The sequence below is a fragment of the Cibotium barometz genome, chromosome 24 (assembly GCF_041138505.1).
Source record: "Cibotium barometz isolate CiBa-2024 chromosome 24, ASM4113850v1, whole genome shotgun sequence".
Lineage (NCBI taxonomy): Eukaryota > Viridiplantae > Streptophyta > Polypodiopsida > Cyatheales > Cibotiaceae > Cibotium > Cibotium barometz.
In genome coordinates, this window is record NC_141069.1 from 32,038,751 (window position 1) to 32,054,756 (window position 16,006).

Consider the following 16,006-nt stretch of genomic DNA (forward strand, 5'->3'; position numbering starts at 1 on the left):
GAGAGAGAGAGAGAGAGAGAGAGAGAGAGAGAGAGAGAGAGAGAGAGAGAGAGAGAGAGAGAGAGAGAGAGAGAGCATTCCCCCTTCTTCAAAGTAGTTATTGGAGCAGTACAACTAATTATACGAGCCATAGAGAGAGAGGGGCATTGAGTTTGATACTTGTCCTCTTTCCAAATCTACAATGTACACAGGGAATGTTGTAGAACCTTTGCTAAACTAAACTCACTAAGGTTTAAGATGTTGCTCATAAAAAAAGCCATTAACTATTGAGAAGCACCAAAAAACGAGATTGGGAGCATGGAGCACATATTTAGGCCTTTTTGCTTTATATAGATTGGCTAATGGATAATGTTCCTAGCCTAGAGTTGATGGTGCACGTGACACTCATGGGACACCTTGCTTTGATCCATGGTTTTGTTAACAGAAACACAGCTTGTGGTCATGTCCACTCCCTGTTGCTTGTGGTCGTGCTGCTTCTCCACTCCCTTGATTGAAGTTAGGCACCCTTTGGGAGTGTGTTTTTTCCCCTTGGTGTTTTAAGGACCGAATGTATAGGGCCGGATACGTTGGCGTAATCTGAAATCCTATCGTGTGTGAACAAATCATATTGAAAAAAGCGAAAAAAAGTAGAGAGAAAAATGTGAAGTAAATAGAAGAGGTGCTTGTCCTATTCTGTGGGTTTATTTTTTGTCTTTTAAAATTGCGGGACAACTTCAGGTCTCTCTGTAGGTTTTTTTAACGATTACCAGCAGAAGCTAAAAGCAATGAAATTTAGGGTTTTAAGAGGTAGCTTTAGGGTTTGTACAAGAAATGCAGGAATGGTTTTAGGGTTTGTAGGCTAACACTGATGTGCTTGCTGTACAGTGAGAGCTTAACAAAAAGGAGCAGGACTTCACACAGAGTTGCCATAGCTGGAAGTTTTTTCCAAGTGCTGAACCATGGGCTGGAAAAAACCTCAGGTTGTCTTCAAGCACTGGAAAGTCCTCAGAGGTGACAAGGTGCCATTCTGACTCCTTTCTTATGTATTTATCATCTTCGAGACATGTTGCTTAACAAGCTCGACTTATCCATTTTCGTGATGCACATACCATCTGTATTTAAGCACGCTGCATAGCAAGCTTGACTTACTGTCGAGTTGAAACACCATGGTTCTATGCATATTTATCATATTAAGCATACCACGCGCAACTTATCATTAAGCTGGAACCATGATGGTTTGATGCATTTTTCATCTTTAAGAAACATATCACATAGCCAGATCTACGTATCATTTAGAGGAAACACCACGGTCATGATGCATGGATTTTGTTATACAAGTAAGGATATCACGCATGCACTTAGCACCGGCCAAACTTGAACCATGCTTATGATACATAGATTGTTGTTTTTAGAGTCCATAAGATTTTCAATATTTATTATGATATTTATTGTACTGTCATCAAACCCTAAGCCTTGTGTTATGCTTCTATGCAAAAACGTGAGAGAGGGAAGAAGATGAACTCCCTAAATTAGGAAAAGAAAACCTAGCATGGCATACTATGTTAATCCATCCAACCGTATATATACCAATGACCTTGGGCGTCTAGTATGTACCTTATCAGCCACACACCATACTCATGTGTCTTTGTGTTCGTGTTGGTACTCCGTGCTACACATCATTCATTGGGTCTTTGGCCTATGATCGTCACCCACGAATGTTATCGGTTTACACTTAATCTCGTATGTTGTGTGTGCATTTGTATGTTGCTGTTAGTTTTTCCATGCATTATCTGCGTGTAATCAAAGGAGTCGTAACAATTTTCCCCTTTTAAAAATCATTATTCTTGGCAAGAAATAGTTAGTTTTAGACCTCCGTTGGAGTTTGAGATAACTTTCTTGATTTTCAGGATCTAAATGCTCTCCTCATTCGTGAGGAGATGAATATTGGGGAGGTTCCTCCTCTGGAAATTCACATGAGCAAGCCTTCTACTTAGATACAGATAGATATAGAGTCAGATTACCATCTAGAGGACGCGGTGGTGGTTGATTTGGAAATAAAAACCAAAAGCAACAACAACAACAAGAAAATTAGTCTCATATAGGTGGAAGAGGTCACTCTAGAGGCAGGGGAGCCAGAGAGGTCGAGGTAGTTTGCAAAGAAATTAAAATGCAAATAGTATGGAGTGCTATTACTATGGTAACCAGAGCACATAGCAAAGGATGACAAACTCAGAGATTGAAACTCTTCTTTCTAAGTTGCAAAGTAAGATTTTGTAGCTGTCTTTCTTTGTGTTTCAAGATTTGATTTTGCCCATGGTCTTTCTAATCAAGTTTCTATAAAGCAATCATTTCATCCACTGCCTTGAAGAAAAGCTTCAATCGACTCCCACAAAATATTGGGTGGACAGGATAGTCCTGTGATAAGCTTTACTTGTGAGCGACGAATGTGACTCGTTTCAAAATCGTCCATGGATCACGATAGTTAGGACAACATTTAGAGCATCATCACCACCATCAGGGGTATTTAGGCAGCCGTCGACAGTCCATAGAGGACTTAGGCAACCAGTCGGCTAGCATCAGTGTGAAGGCCAGCACAAGGGGAAGCATTGAAGAAAAAGCGCATTTATCAGAAGATTTTATGATTATTTATCCAAGCAGTAGGCCGACAGCAGCAGTTGCTAGCCGACCAACACCTGAAGCATATATAAAAGCATAAAGTCATCATTTCAATTAGTCATTCAGTCATTTGCAGAAGTAGCATTCGGCATTAAGCATGTAGAAGGGGCCAGAGGTCGCCCCTTTGGGGGTAGACCAAGGGCCTAAGTCATGTACAAACATACAATCACCTTTTTGTACCATATAATAAAGAAAACCTAACACCAACTATCTCTCTTCTTCTCTCTCCTTTGTTTTAATCATGTTTAAATCAACATCTTGTTCTTAATGAGTTTTAGGGTTGTGGGTTAGTACAACAAGGCTTCCGTGCCCATGCAACATTGGTATGAGAGCATTCAGGGTAAGCTACTAAGCATAGTCTTAAGGAGGTGCACATATCTATTAGAAGAATGCAGTCAGGGTAGCAGGTGGAGTGGTTTGCAATAGGCAAAGCTTGAGGAAAGCATTCCTTGAGGGTATGTACTTAGAACCAGTACATCATTAAGCTCTTAGATCAATTTCAAAGGCCTAGCAACATGCATGATCAGTTCTGGCAGGTGACCACCATTGTGTTAAGGGAAAGGGATAGCAGGCATGGAGACAACAGTGGAGCAGATGCTTAGTTCTTCATCAAGACTTGGAAGTGGAGATCATAAGTGGAAGGTGTTCATACAAAATATCAAAGTCAAAGTCAAAGTTAAAGTAGAAGGTCAAAGTTAGTAGTCCAAGGAGGAAGGATGACAGAGTGTCCTCCCCGTCATTAAGTTTAGCAAGAGGAGATGTCACGTGCACGCTCGTGCCATACCTAATCTCTAGCATGAATAACATAATCCTTGATTAGGATTGCAGTTAGGATAGCATTTAGAGCATCATCAGCAGTAGCATCATCGTCATGAGTAGCATCATCATTATCATCATCAGCATCTAGGATGGCACATGGGAAGGGGTTGGGATGAGGGTTTGTGTCACCAGCCTGGACATTTCCCAGTCTGAAAGGGGTCTGGTGGACTCCAGGGTGTTTAAATATTTGGAAAGTACAAGCTTTGGGAATGGGGGATTATCCTAGAATACAAAGGACCACACTCCTAAAATTTAGGAGAGTTGCTATTTTTGACCCCACTCCGATGGAAATTTTGTTCGCGTCATTACATCTGGAATTGAGCAGATACCAAGAGTTGGCAAAGTGCCTATGACAGAATGTCTACCAGTTGGGATATTTTTAGAGGTAAAGATTATGGAAGGACCCATCTCTTAGATTGGGACATGTGGCAAGAAAGTGGACCAAAGTGAGACAAGTGGCCTGACACTTGTTATAAAGTGGATCAAAGTGAGACAAGTGGCCTCACACTTGTCACTTCAGCTATTGTGTGGCTCTCTACTTGTCATTGTAGCCTTCTCTTGCCATTTTAGCTCATGGGAGGCCCAAATCTATAAATTGGAGCCCTCTCTCTTCATTAAGAGAGACTCTCTTGCTACACACTAGCCTCTACCACCGTTGAAGGTTGCCCTCATGATGGCTACTCTCTTTCTCTCTCTCTTGAAGGCTGCCCATGAAGAATACCGGCTGTTGGGGACTGTTTTGGAGGCTTCCATCGCGAAGAAATACTGAAGGCAAGGGAATTTGATCATTTATTATGATTTCTAGCCATTGTACTTGTTGCACCAGCATTTGTACTTGTTGTACTTGCTATACCAGCCACCGTACCAGCTGTACCAGCCTCTGTACCTGCTGTACCAGCCACCGTACCGGCTGTACCAGCCTCTGTACTTGCTGTACCAGCCATTGTACCTGTTGTACCAGCATTTGTACTGCTGTACCTGTTGTACCAGCCACCGTACCAGTTGTACCAGCCTCTGCACATGCTGTACAAGCCACCGTACCAACTGTACCAGCCACTGTACATGTTGTACTAGTCATTGTACTTGCTGTACCAACATTTGTACTTGCTGTACCTGCTGTACCAGCCACCGTACCTGCTGCACCAGCCACCGTACCTGCTGTACTAGTCATTGTATCTACTGTACCAACATTTGTACTTGCTGTACCTATTGTACCAGCTGAATGGAGAGTTGTACTTGCTGTACCAGCTCTATTGCATGAAGACCCGTGGTTTTTGGGGAAGAATCAGTACCCACACGGAGGTATATGGATTATATTGTTGGCCCGGCATTTCTACAGCCTATGTTCCGGCTTGGTAGCCTTGTGTTGGGCTGTGTTATGGCATTTGTATAGGGATAATCCGGCATCTCCCGTGGGGAGAGTAAGGCCCTCAAAACTTGTACATGATATTATTCTCCTTGGGTGATAAAATACTCCAAGGGGGGGGTCGGCCCAATCCGGCCTCTATGCGGTGTCACACGTGCAAGCTCCATTTTCAGCATTTGTGGATGTTTTGTCCAGCTTTATGTTTTATGCAAAGTGATGATGGATATGTGTTAAGGCTGTGGCCATGTTTAAGTGTTTTAACATGCATTGATGGTATCAACAAGTGTGTAAAAGGCCCTAGTTCCCCGGGCACCCATTGCGAGTTACATTGAAGAATACCGGCTGTTCACTTCTAAAATTTAGGAGAGTTGCTAATTTTGGCTCCACTCCGATGGAAATTTTGTTCGCGTCATTACATCTGGAATTGAGCAGATACCAAGAGTTGGCAAAGTGCCTATGACAGAATGTCTACCAGTTGGGATATTTTTAGAGGTAAAGATTATGGAAGGACCCATCTCTTAGATTGGGACATGTGGCAAGAAAGTGGACCAAAGTGAGACAAGTGGCCTGACACTTGTTATAAAGTGGATCAAAGTGAAACAAGTGGCCTCACACTTGTTATAAAGTGGATCAAAGTGAGACAAGTGGCCTCACACTTGTCACTTTAGCTATTGTGTGGCTCTCTACTTGTCATTGTAGCCTTCTCTTGCCATTTTAGCTCATGGGAGGCCCAAATCTATAAATTGGAGCCCTCTCTCTTCATTAAGAGAGGCTCTCTTGCTACACACTAGCCTCTACCACCGTTGAAGGCTGCCCTAATGATGGCTACTCTCTTTCTCTCTCTCTTGAAGGCTGCCCATGAAGAATACCGGCTGTTGGGGACTGTTTTGGAGGCTTCCATCGCGAAGAAATACTGAAGGCAAGGGAATTTGATCATTTATTATGATTTCTAGCCATTGTACTTGTTGCGCCAGCATTTGTACTTGTTGTACTTGCTATACCAGCCACTGTACCGGTTGTACTAGCCTCTGTACCTATTGTACCAGCCATCGTACCGGTTGTACCAGCCTCTGCACTTGCTATACCAACCATTGTACTTGCTGTACCAGCATTTGTACTTGTTGTACCTGTTGCACCAGCCACCGTACCGATTGTACCAGTCTCTGTACTTGCTGTACCAGCCACCGTACCAACTGTACCAGCCACTGTACCTGCTATACTAGTCATTGTACCTGTTGTACCAACATTTGTACTTGCTGTACCTGCTGTATCAGCCATCGTACCGGCTGTACTAGTCATTGTATCTACTGTACCAGCATTTGTACTTGCTGTACCTACTGTACCAGCTGAATGGAGAGTTGTACTTGCTCTACCAGCTCTATTGCATGAAGACCCGTGGTTTTCGGGGAAGAATCAGTACCCACACGGAGGTATATGGATTATATTGTTGGCCCGGCATTTCTACAGCCTATGTTCCGGCTTGGTAGCCTTGTGTTGGGCTGTGTTATGGCATTTGTATAGGGATAATCCGGCATCTCCCGTGGGGAGAGTAAGGCCCTCAAAGCTTGTACATGATATTATTCTCCTTGGGTAATAAAATACTCCAAGGGGGGGGGTCGGTCCATTCCGGCCTCTATGGGGTGTCACACGTGCAAGCTCCATTTTCAGCATTTGTGGATGTTTTGTCCAGCTTTATGTTTTATGCAAAGTGATGATGGATATGTGTTAAGGCTGTGGCCATGTTTAAGTGTTTTAACATGCATTGATGGTATCAACAAGTGTGTAAAAGGCCCTAGTTCCCCGGGCACCCGTTGCGAGTTACATTGGTATCAGAGCATAGGCTTTCTTGGAAGCGGAGGCTTTCTTCTATCAATAAGGAAGAGAAAAGATCTCGAGTGGGGACCACACTTACTATCATTGCTATTAAGCATGGCCAGCCACTTCAGAGCCTATGAAGCAAGAGCATGAGCAATAGACAGCTTGGTCTAAGGATTTATGAATTCACAAAATTTATCTTGGAAGTATGGAGTTGGCTTTATGTGCACACGTTTAGCACTCTTTCCATATGGATATTGTGGATTATATTATCAAGCTTACAGGCAAGCTATATGGAGATATATCTCGGGATATCTTAAGGACATGGTGAGGAGATATTTCTTTTGGCTTCATGACCAACCTGGTAAAGAAAAGCTAAGTATACTTTGAGTTTGCAAAGTTAGTGCTTTTGCTATCAAGTGTTTTTGATATTCACTAACCCTTGTATAGCTATGCAAGGAGAAAGGTGTTGTTGTTTGCCTTGAGATGGTTTCAGGGAAACATTGTTTATGGCTCTCTTTAATGGGATGAATTCTTTTCATGGCTCCCTTTTACTGGGATGGATTATTCTTTTTGGCTCCCTTTATTTGGGATGCATTGGACTTATGGAACTCATGATTCACATACCCTGTGTAGTGTTCTCTTGTCCTACGTGCTCTCTTGAAGATTGTTTCTACCATGTGAGGGTGGAACAATAGAGAGCAGATGGAAGGGAACATGGGCACTTCAAAGGGTAGTGACAAGCACTCTTGTCCTACGTGCTCTCTTGAAGATTGTTTCTACCATGTGTGGGTGGAACAATAGAGAGCAGGGAACATGGGCACTTGAGAGGGTAGTGTGAGTTGGTGGCCGAAATGCCTATAAACTTTGTGTAGCAGAAATGCGTATGGAACACCAGGTTATCTATGCCTGCGAGTGATTGTTTTCAGGACTCCTTGTTTAGCCGCCCTGTGTAGTATTTCTCTTGTCCTAAGTGCTCTTCAAGATGTTGCTACCTTGCTTGGTAGAACATAGAGCCAATGGTAGAGAATATGGGCACTGAAGTCGGGCCGGGCGTCAAGGCAGCTCCTTGGTGATCTACATCGACATACCATTGTTTTCTAAATGATGAATTTCATATGCATTGGCATGGAGGATTTGGCAATGGATGCCCGTGAAGCTATATATTGAATTTCTCCAATAGTAATACAATTTACTCAAGGGAGAGGTCGGCCGTTCCGGCTCATTGTGTGTCTCTTGTAAGCCCACCTCTCATCCAAGGTGTGTGGTCAGAGTACCAACACGGAGTGCAAGTGGTAAAGTGGACATGACGGGACTTATGTCTATGCCAAGGGTCATGTGGACCGATGTCTTGTTGGCAGGAGACTTATTTTGTCTCGCCCATTTACTTGGGACATGGATTATGATATCTGGACTTATGGGACTGTTTTGTCTCGCCCATTTACTTGGGACATGGATTATGATATCTGGACTTATGGGACTGTTTTGTCTCGCCCATTTATCTTGGGACATGATTATGATATCTGGACTTATGGGACTGTTTCTGTCTCGCCCATATATCTTGGGACATGATTTTGATATTGGTATTATGGAGACTTATTTAGTCTCGCCCATTTCTTTGGGACATGGATTCTTCAATTATATTGGATTTTTGAGACTGTCTCGTCTCGCCCAATCGATGGGACAAGCTTAAAGTTGCGGACAACTTTTAAGAAGCTAGGGAGGATGTCACCAGCCTGGACATTTCCCAGTCTGAAAGGGGTCTGGTGGACTCCAGGGTGTTTAAATATTTGGAAAGTACAAGCTTTGGGAATGGGGGATTATCCTAGAATACAAAGGACCACACTCCTAAAATTTAGGAGAGTTGCTATTTTTGGCCCCACTCCGATGGAAATTTTGTTCGTGTCATTACATCTGGAATTGAGCAGATACCAAGAGTTGGCAAAGTGCCTATGAACAGAATGTCTACAAGTTGGGATATTTTTAGAGGTAAAGATTATGGAAGGACCCATCTCTTAGATTGGGACATATGGCAAGAAAGTGGACCAAAGTGAGACAAGTGGCCTGACACTTGTTATAAAGTGGATCAAAGTGAGACAAGTGGCCTCACACTTGTCACTTCAGCTATTGTGTGGCTCTCTACTTGTCATTGTAGCCTTCTCTTGCCATTTTAGCTCATGGGAGGCCCAAATCTATAAATTGGAGCCCTCTCTCTTCATTAAGAGAGAGGCTCTCTTGCTACACACTAGCCTCTACCACCGTTGAAGGCTACCCTAATGATGGCTACTCTCTTTCTCTCTCTCTTGAAGGCTGCCCATGAAGAATACCGGCTGTTGGGGACTGTTTTGGAGGCTTCCATCGCGAAGAAATACTGATGGCAAGGGAATTTGATCATTTATTATGATTTCTAGCCATTGTACGTGTTGCACCAGCATTTGTACTTGCTGTACTTGCTATACCAGCCATCGTACCGGTTGTACCAGCCTCTGCACCTGTTGTACCAGCCACCGTACCGGTTGTACCAGCCTTTGTACTTGTTGTACCAGCCATTGTACTTGTACCAGCATTTGTACTTGTTGTACCTGTTGCACCAGCCACCGTACCGGTTGTACCAGCCTCTGCACTTGCTGTACTAGCCATCGTACCAATTGTACCAGCCACTGTACCTGCTGCACTAGTCATTGTACTTGTTGTACCAACATTTGTACTTGTACTTGCTGTACCAGCCACCGTACCGGCTGTACTAGTCATTGTATCTACTGTACCAACATTTGTACTTGCTGTACCTATTGTACCAGCTGAATGGAGAGTTGTACTTGCTGTACCAGCTCTATTGCATGAAGACCCGTGGTTTTTGGGGAAGAATCAGTACCCACACGGAGGTATATGGATTATATTGTTGGCCCGGCATTTCTAGTGGCCGTGGGACTGCTGGCTGCAGCCCGGACTGCTTGCTGGTGGCCTTGGGGCTGCTGGCTGCAGCGTTGGCTGCTGCTGGTGGTCGTGGGGCTGCTGGCTGCAGCCTTAGCTGCTGCTGGTAGTCGTGGGGCTGCTGGCAGCAGCGTTGGCTGCTGCTGATGGCAACCGTACAGCAGGCAGAGAACAAAGCAACAAAAACGCTGCTGATTGCAGCAGCGCAGCACCAGAAACGCAGCACAGGGGCAGCAATGGAGAGGAAAAACGCAGCAAAGGGGGCAGCAAGGGAGAGGAAAAACGCAGCAGAAGGGCAGCAGGGGTGGAGCAGAAAACGCAGGAGAAAGGGAAAGCAAGGAAAAACCACAAAAGAGGCTCCTGCGTTAAAAAGAAAAGAGCAGCACTCTAGAAAAAAAAACGCACCATCTTGATGATAGAAGGGAGGTGTTTGACGATCCCGTAGTCAAGTGGTGGAAGACACCTCTAACTCCATAGCTTCTGCATACAGCTTCCCTCCATAGCTCTGATACCAGTCGTTGGAGGAGAATGACTCAAACACAAGAGCCTTAGCCAAGGAAGTGCAGAGGAGATAGAGAAGAGTGAGAGTGAGAGAGAGAGAGAACTCACACAATGCTCAAGAATATCTTGAATGTCTTATTGAGGCTCAAGGGAGACCTCGTATTTATAGTGATACAAGGGTATGGGCGGGCGCCCAACTTATGGGACGCCCGGCGGACCAAATACAAAGAATGCCGTTACAAGGCCCAAATGGGGGCCAAATGTACAAGTAAATATATGGCCGCGAAGCTCTCGAAAAGAGCTACGCGATGATCAAGGTCCGGAGGCGAAACTGGGACTTTATTCCCAACACTGTACCAGCCACCGTACCTGCTGCACTAGTCATTGTACTTGTTGTACCAACATTTGTACTTGTACTTGCTGTACCAGCCACCGTACCGGCTGTACTAGTCATTGTATCTACTGTACCAACATTTGTACTTGCTGTACCTATTGTACCAGCTGAATGGAGAGTTGTACTTGCTGTACCAGCTCTATTGCATGAAGACCCGTGGTTTTTGGGGAAGAATCAGTACCCACACGGAGGTATATGGATTATATTGTTGGCCCGGCATTTCTACAGCCTATGTTCCGGCTTGGTAGCCTTGTGTTGGGCTGTGTTATGGCATTTGTATAGGGATAATCCGGCATCTCCCGTGGGGAGAGTAAGGCCCTCAAAGCTTGTACATGATATTATTCTCCTTGGGTAATAAAATACTCCAAGGGGGGGGTCGGCCCATTCCGGCCTCTATGCGGTGTCACACGTGCAAGCTCCATTTTCAGCATTTGTGGATGTTTTGTCCAGCTTTATGTTTTATGCAAAGTGATGATGGATATGTGTTAAGGCTGTGGCCATGTTTAAGTGTTTTAACATGCATTGATGGTATCAACAAGTGTGTAAAAGGCCCTAGTTCCCCGGGCACCCGTTGCGAGTTACAGTTTGTGGGAGGGGAGAAACAAGAGAAGTGTTTGTGGTGGGGAATATGGAAGGAAAAGAAGCAGGAATCTGGGAATAAGGTAGAGAAACAAGAAGAGCTGGGAAGAAGATCCCTGTGAATTTGGGGCTTGGGATCGGGGAGAAGAAAAGAGAATCCTCGAGTGAGAAGAATGACTATGACCAGAAGCCATATCTTCGATAACGCAGCTGAATCCTCCTCTTCAACAGAGCTGATCAGAAAATCAGCAATCTCCTCCTCGAAAGCTGAGTGCAGCAAAGAGAAAGGAAGGAGAAGAAGGGATGGGAGGGTGGGAAACCAAAAGGAGAGGTAAGAAATGACTCCCCTGGGTTAAAACCTTGTTGTAGCACCAAAATACGGGGCTGAGATCTGAAAACGCAGATCTCAGGCTGAAAATGCAGCACCTCTGTGGAAAACGTAGCTCCTTTGTAGATGTAGATGCGGTGGATCTTTGCCTACAGCAGTAGATGTAGAAAACGCAGGTCCCTTTGCAACACTGGGCTCAGATACCATGAAAGAATGGCTGTAAATCAGAAAAAACAGCAAATAGATCTTGCAAAGAAACACATGTGCAAAAGAACTGAAGTAGAAAACTTGTTATCTGCTGAAGTAGAGCACGAGGGTTGCCCGTAGGTGCATACAACCAACAGCAATAGCTGAATAATGATGTACTAATGATGCTAACCCAAGCCACCTATTTATAGGTTGGACAAGAGCTGGTCGGCCAGCATAAAAACAGTGGGCTGGCCGACTATGCAAAAAATTCTAGAATAATGTCTAAAAAATAGACAAAAATAGCAAAAAAATATCTAAAATAAGATGAATGCATGGCCTCATAAATTTGGCCAGATAAAGCATGAAATATGCACATATATGCCCAATTTGGAGATGATAATGCCAACAGATCCCGGGGGGGGGGGGGGGGGGGGCGTTTTGCAGTTCCAAGCTCGACCCAGCGTGCAGAATACTTAGCCAAGTCGTCCATTGCATGATCTTTAGTTTTCTCACTTTACTCTCACTCCTCTCTCCACGTGCACCATGAAGTCCTTTCACCCTCCATAGCTTTGCTCGTATGCAGGAAACGTAGCTGCCAACAATTGGTATCAAAGACTAACCCTATTCTTGATAGAATGTGTAGCGGAAGAAGGGAAAGTGAAAACACAGGAGAGAGAGTGAGAGAGAGATAGAGAGGAAACATAGGTGAGAACCTTCTCTCAATATCATCACCAAAAGGAATACATGTCCCGAGCAAGAGGGGAGAACCTCGTATGTGAGGGACTGCAGCAAACAATGCTAAGCAAGCAGTGAGAAATGAGGGAGGCAAGCTAGCTATATATATGCCCATGAGTAGGTAGCCGACTCGTGATAAATACCTCCACGATTGGGGAAAATACCCAAGACTCCATAAAATGGGAAAAAATATGGGAAAATATATGTGAGGGGTGACCAGCCCCTCTGACTAACACGGTCAGCCCTAGAGGCTAAAATGGGACACCAAATAGGAAGCCAGCAAGAAGGGGATGATGTCTAACACCCCCTCTCAGCATCGGATGCGGCGTGAACTCCGAAAAGCCAGAAATGTCGTTCTCGATCAAAGATGAAAGACTGCAAAAATAGGTACCAAGAAAGCTCAACAAGCAATCTCCTCAGCAACTTAGCTACAAAAGCAACAGAACAAGCTGCCAGGTACACCGCTCCTCTGGAAGAAAACAACCATGTAGCCTGTAGGCTGCGACCGTTTTGCTCCAAATAATGGTTCCAAACCCAAGTGTAAGAACGCTCCCTGAAGTCGAATGTCGTGTATCCAGCTTGGAGAAGGTATGAAAAACCTCATAACCAACCAAGATCAGATCCTGTAGATAATCAATCCTAGGAGAAGCAAGTTGCTCCTCACTTGAACCCTCAAAAGAAATAGAGTCAATCTGCTCCAACTCTGCACCAAGAGTAGCCAAATGTTGTACAAAAGCATCCTTTGAAAAGATCGGCATCGCAAGATGTAAAGACTTTGTAGAAAAGATGGGGTCCATTTGTTAGAAGTCATCTCCTGTCTTTATTAGACACAGGGCTTGTGTTGTGGGTGTGCTCGCCCTGTATAGGTGTTTTCTCATTTTTCCGCACTCCTCGTATTTTTTCCCATTTTTCCATGGTGTGGCTAGCTGCCACATGTTGGCAGGAGCAACTGGAGCTGGCCAACTGCACTCTTTTGCACACGGAGCTGGCCGACGTGCTCAGTAGGGGTTGTGGGTGATTTCTATGCTGGCCGACTGAAGTACCCAGTTGTGTGGGCTGGCGGCGCATCTCAGCACTGGCCGACTGCAGTTTGGGGCCATATAAATAGGCCCCATTGCCCCCACATTGTTGTATTCAGTATTCATCTCGGGATCTTGTGTATAGAGAAGAGTTACACGCCTATCTCTCTCCTTCTCTTGTGTTGTCTACTTTCTGCATTCTACTTGCTCTTGTGGTCTCAGATTTGGTTATCATTTCTGTTGCGTATTTTGACATGGTATCAGAGCCCTAGGCTCTTGAAAGATCTTGGGAGTTTCCTGAGCAAGAGGGGGATTGTTACGTTGCTGATTGGTGGACTGTTTGGACTGTTCGGGAAGAGAAGTAGCAAGAGGAAGGCGGGTTAAGTTGCTGGTGGACAGCCACTTGCAGGTTTAGAGTTTTTTTTTCCCACCACCCACCCTTTTCAGTTACATCCCCGCGATGGCAGATTTGTTAGAGCTGGCTGAGAAGCATGTGAAGATCCCAACTCTCCCCACGTTCCCAGTTGATCGTCAGTTGGACGAGAACAATTACGGCATCTGGAAGGTTATGATGGAGTCTGTGCTGGAGTCATATGACCTTGCTGATTTCATCGTTATCGGGGTTCCACGGCTGGAAGCAGAGGAAGGCGAGTTACTGTCAATGAAGAAGGACCGTGAGGCACAGGCACAGACGTGGGATCGTGTCAACGCGAGGGTCCGGTCATTTATTTTCCTCAATTGCACACCACAAGTAATCAATCACGTAAAGCATATGACGTTGGCCAGAGGCATATGGCAGCACTTGGCTTCTCTTTATAACAGGGTATCACCCATGAAGAGGATCTCCTTGGAAGTGCAGATGCGGGTTATGAACCTTGCAAAGTCGTCGACGATGCGGGAGCGCTGTCTTTATTAGACACCAGGGCCTCTGTTGTGGGTGTGCCTGCCTTGTATAGGTGTTTTCTCATTTTTCCTCACCCCCTGTATTTTTCTCCATTTTTTCCCATTTTTCCATGGTGTGGGTGGTTGCCACATGTTGGCAGGAGCAACTGGAGCTGGCCGACTGCACTCTTTTGCACATGGAGCTGGCCGACCTGCTCAGTAGGGGTTGTGGGTGATTTCTATGCTGGCCGACCCCAGTTTGGGGCCATATAAATAGGCCCCATTGCCCCCACATTGTTGTATTCAGTATTCATCTCGGGATCCTGTGTATAGAGAAGAGTTACATGCCTATCTCTCTCCTTCTCTTGTGCTGTCTATTTTCTGCACTCTACTTGCTCTTGTGGTCTCAGATTTGGTTATCATTTCCGCTGCGTATTTTGACACCATCTGCTCGACACCATCTGCTCAAACTCTGTACCATGAGTTGCCCAATGCTGTACATAAGTACACGCCATTGAGGTGGGCATCGCAAGATGAAAGGACTCCATATCCCCCTCTGAGAAAAGATATCGTCGGACTGGTACAAGCCCAACCTAATTTGTTGGGTTTTATGCTGTGTATGCACCCAGAGGAGTGCTAGTGATCATCAGTAGATTACTGGGGCACTTTTTACTTCAGTTAGTGGAGGTTTTTTCCCCCAGTTTAGGTCAGTTTCACTTATATGCAGTTTATAAGTGTTTTGGTCCACCCGGCACATTTATGGCCGCACATGTGAACACTTATCTTTTAGGGTCACTATCATGTGGTTATTGTACTTCACTTTCTTATCATTGAAGCATACTGAAGTCGTGTTCACTCCTCTCTTGGTTTCCACGCTTGCTTGAACCTGTGTAAACCCTAACCCTAACCCTACATTGTCTTCAATTGGTATCAGAGCATTGAAGCTCTGCATTGCTGCTGCCCGTATAGCATACGTACACCTTGTCTGCGTCAACTTCAGTACACCTTGTCTGCGCCGGCTTCAACATCTGCTGCCCGTACACCTTGTCTGCGCTGCCTTCAGCTACAACTATGCGCTGCACAGCATTCCGTACCTGACAGCGCCGTACAGCATACTGTACCTGTCAGCGTACGTGTACCAGCCCGTACAGTCAAGCGCAGCCATACATCTGTGCACCGCCTTCAGTCGGGTACTGCAACAGTCAAGCGCCGCCTACTGTACCTGCTTCGAATGATTGCGCCTGTCATCGCCTGTACCTGAAACAGCAGCACACGCGTATACTGTACCTGATTCGAAGACTGCGCCAGGACAGTACTGTGGAACTGGTAGTACACGACTGCAATAGTATAGTCAAAGTACATGCACAGTACAGCACCTCGACTGAGTTGCTGAGTACCTGCACAATACAGAAGTGGTAAGCATTACATATTTTGAATATTGGGCATTTTTATTTTCTCTGTGAAAATATACAGGCACAACAGGCAGATTTTCTAGCAAAGAACAATACAGGTTTTTTGCACAGTTTGGGTGCAACAAATTTGGGCATTTTTGGGGCATTTTGGCATTGTGTACGCCATTTGCTGCTCTACTGAGTCATTGGTGCATTGAGCTGCACATTCAGAGGATTGAGAGTGCAGGCAGATTTGGGTGAACTGTATTCAGTGGAGTACAGTTATTATCAGGGTTTCTGTTATTGGGTTTTTTGGTAAACAGGTACAACATTGTGCGTAAAGCATAATGGCAAATCAACAGCAAAGTGATGTATTCACATATTTGTCTAAGGAAGACAAAT

General features: G+C 45.0%; 1 protein-coding gene across 4 annotated transcripts in view; it reads left to right on the forward strand.

The window, feature by feature from the left end:
• The first annotated feature begins 636 nt into the window (after window positions 1–636).
• LOC147625192 (KOW domain-containing protein) overlaps window positions 637–16,006 on the forward strand; it is a 50,978-nt gene continuing 35,608 nt past the window's right edge. The window contains exons 1-2 of one of the 4 annotated variants that reach the window (XM_086818959.1): window positions 637–658; window positions 865–998. In XM_086818959.1, coding sequence (XP_086675085.1) covers window positions 939–998 — 60 coding nt within the window. In that variant the 5' untranslated portion in view covers window positions 637–658; window positions 865–938. Of the gene's footprint in view, window positions 787–864; window positions 999–16,006 lie in introns of all 4 variants that reach the window. The other 3 variants (XM_086818956.1, XM_086818957.1, XM_086818958.1) reach the window with 3 other exon arrangements.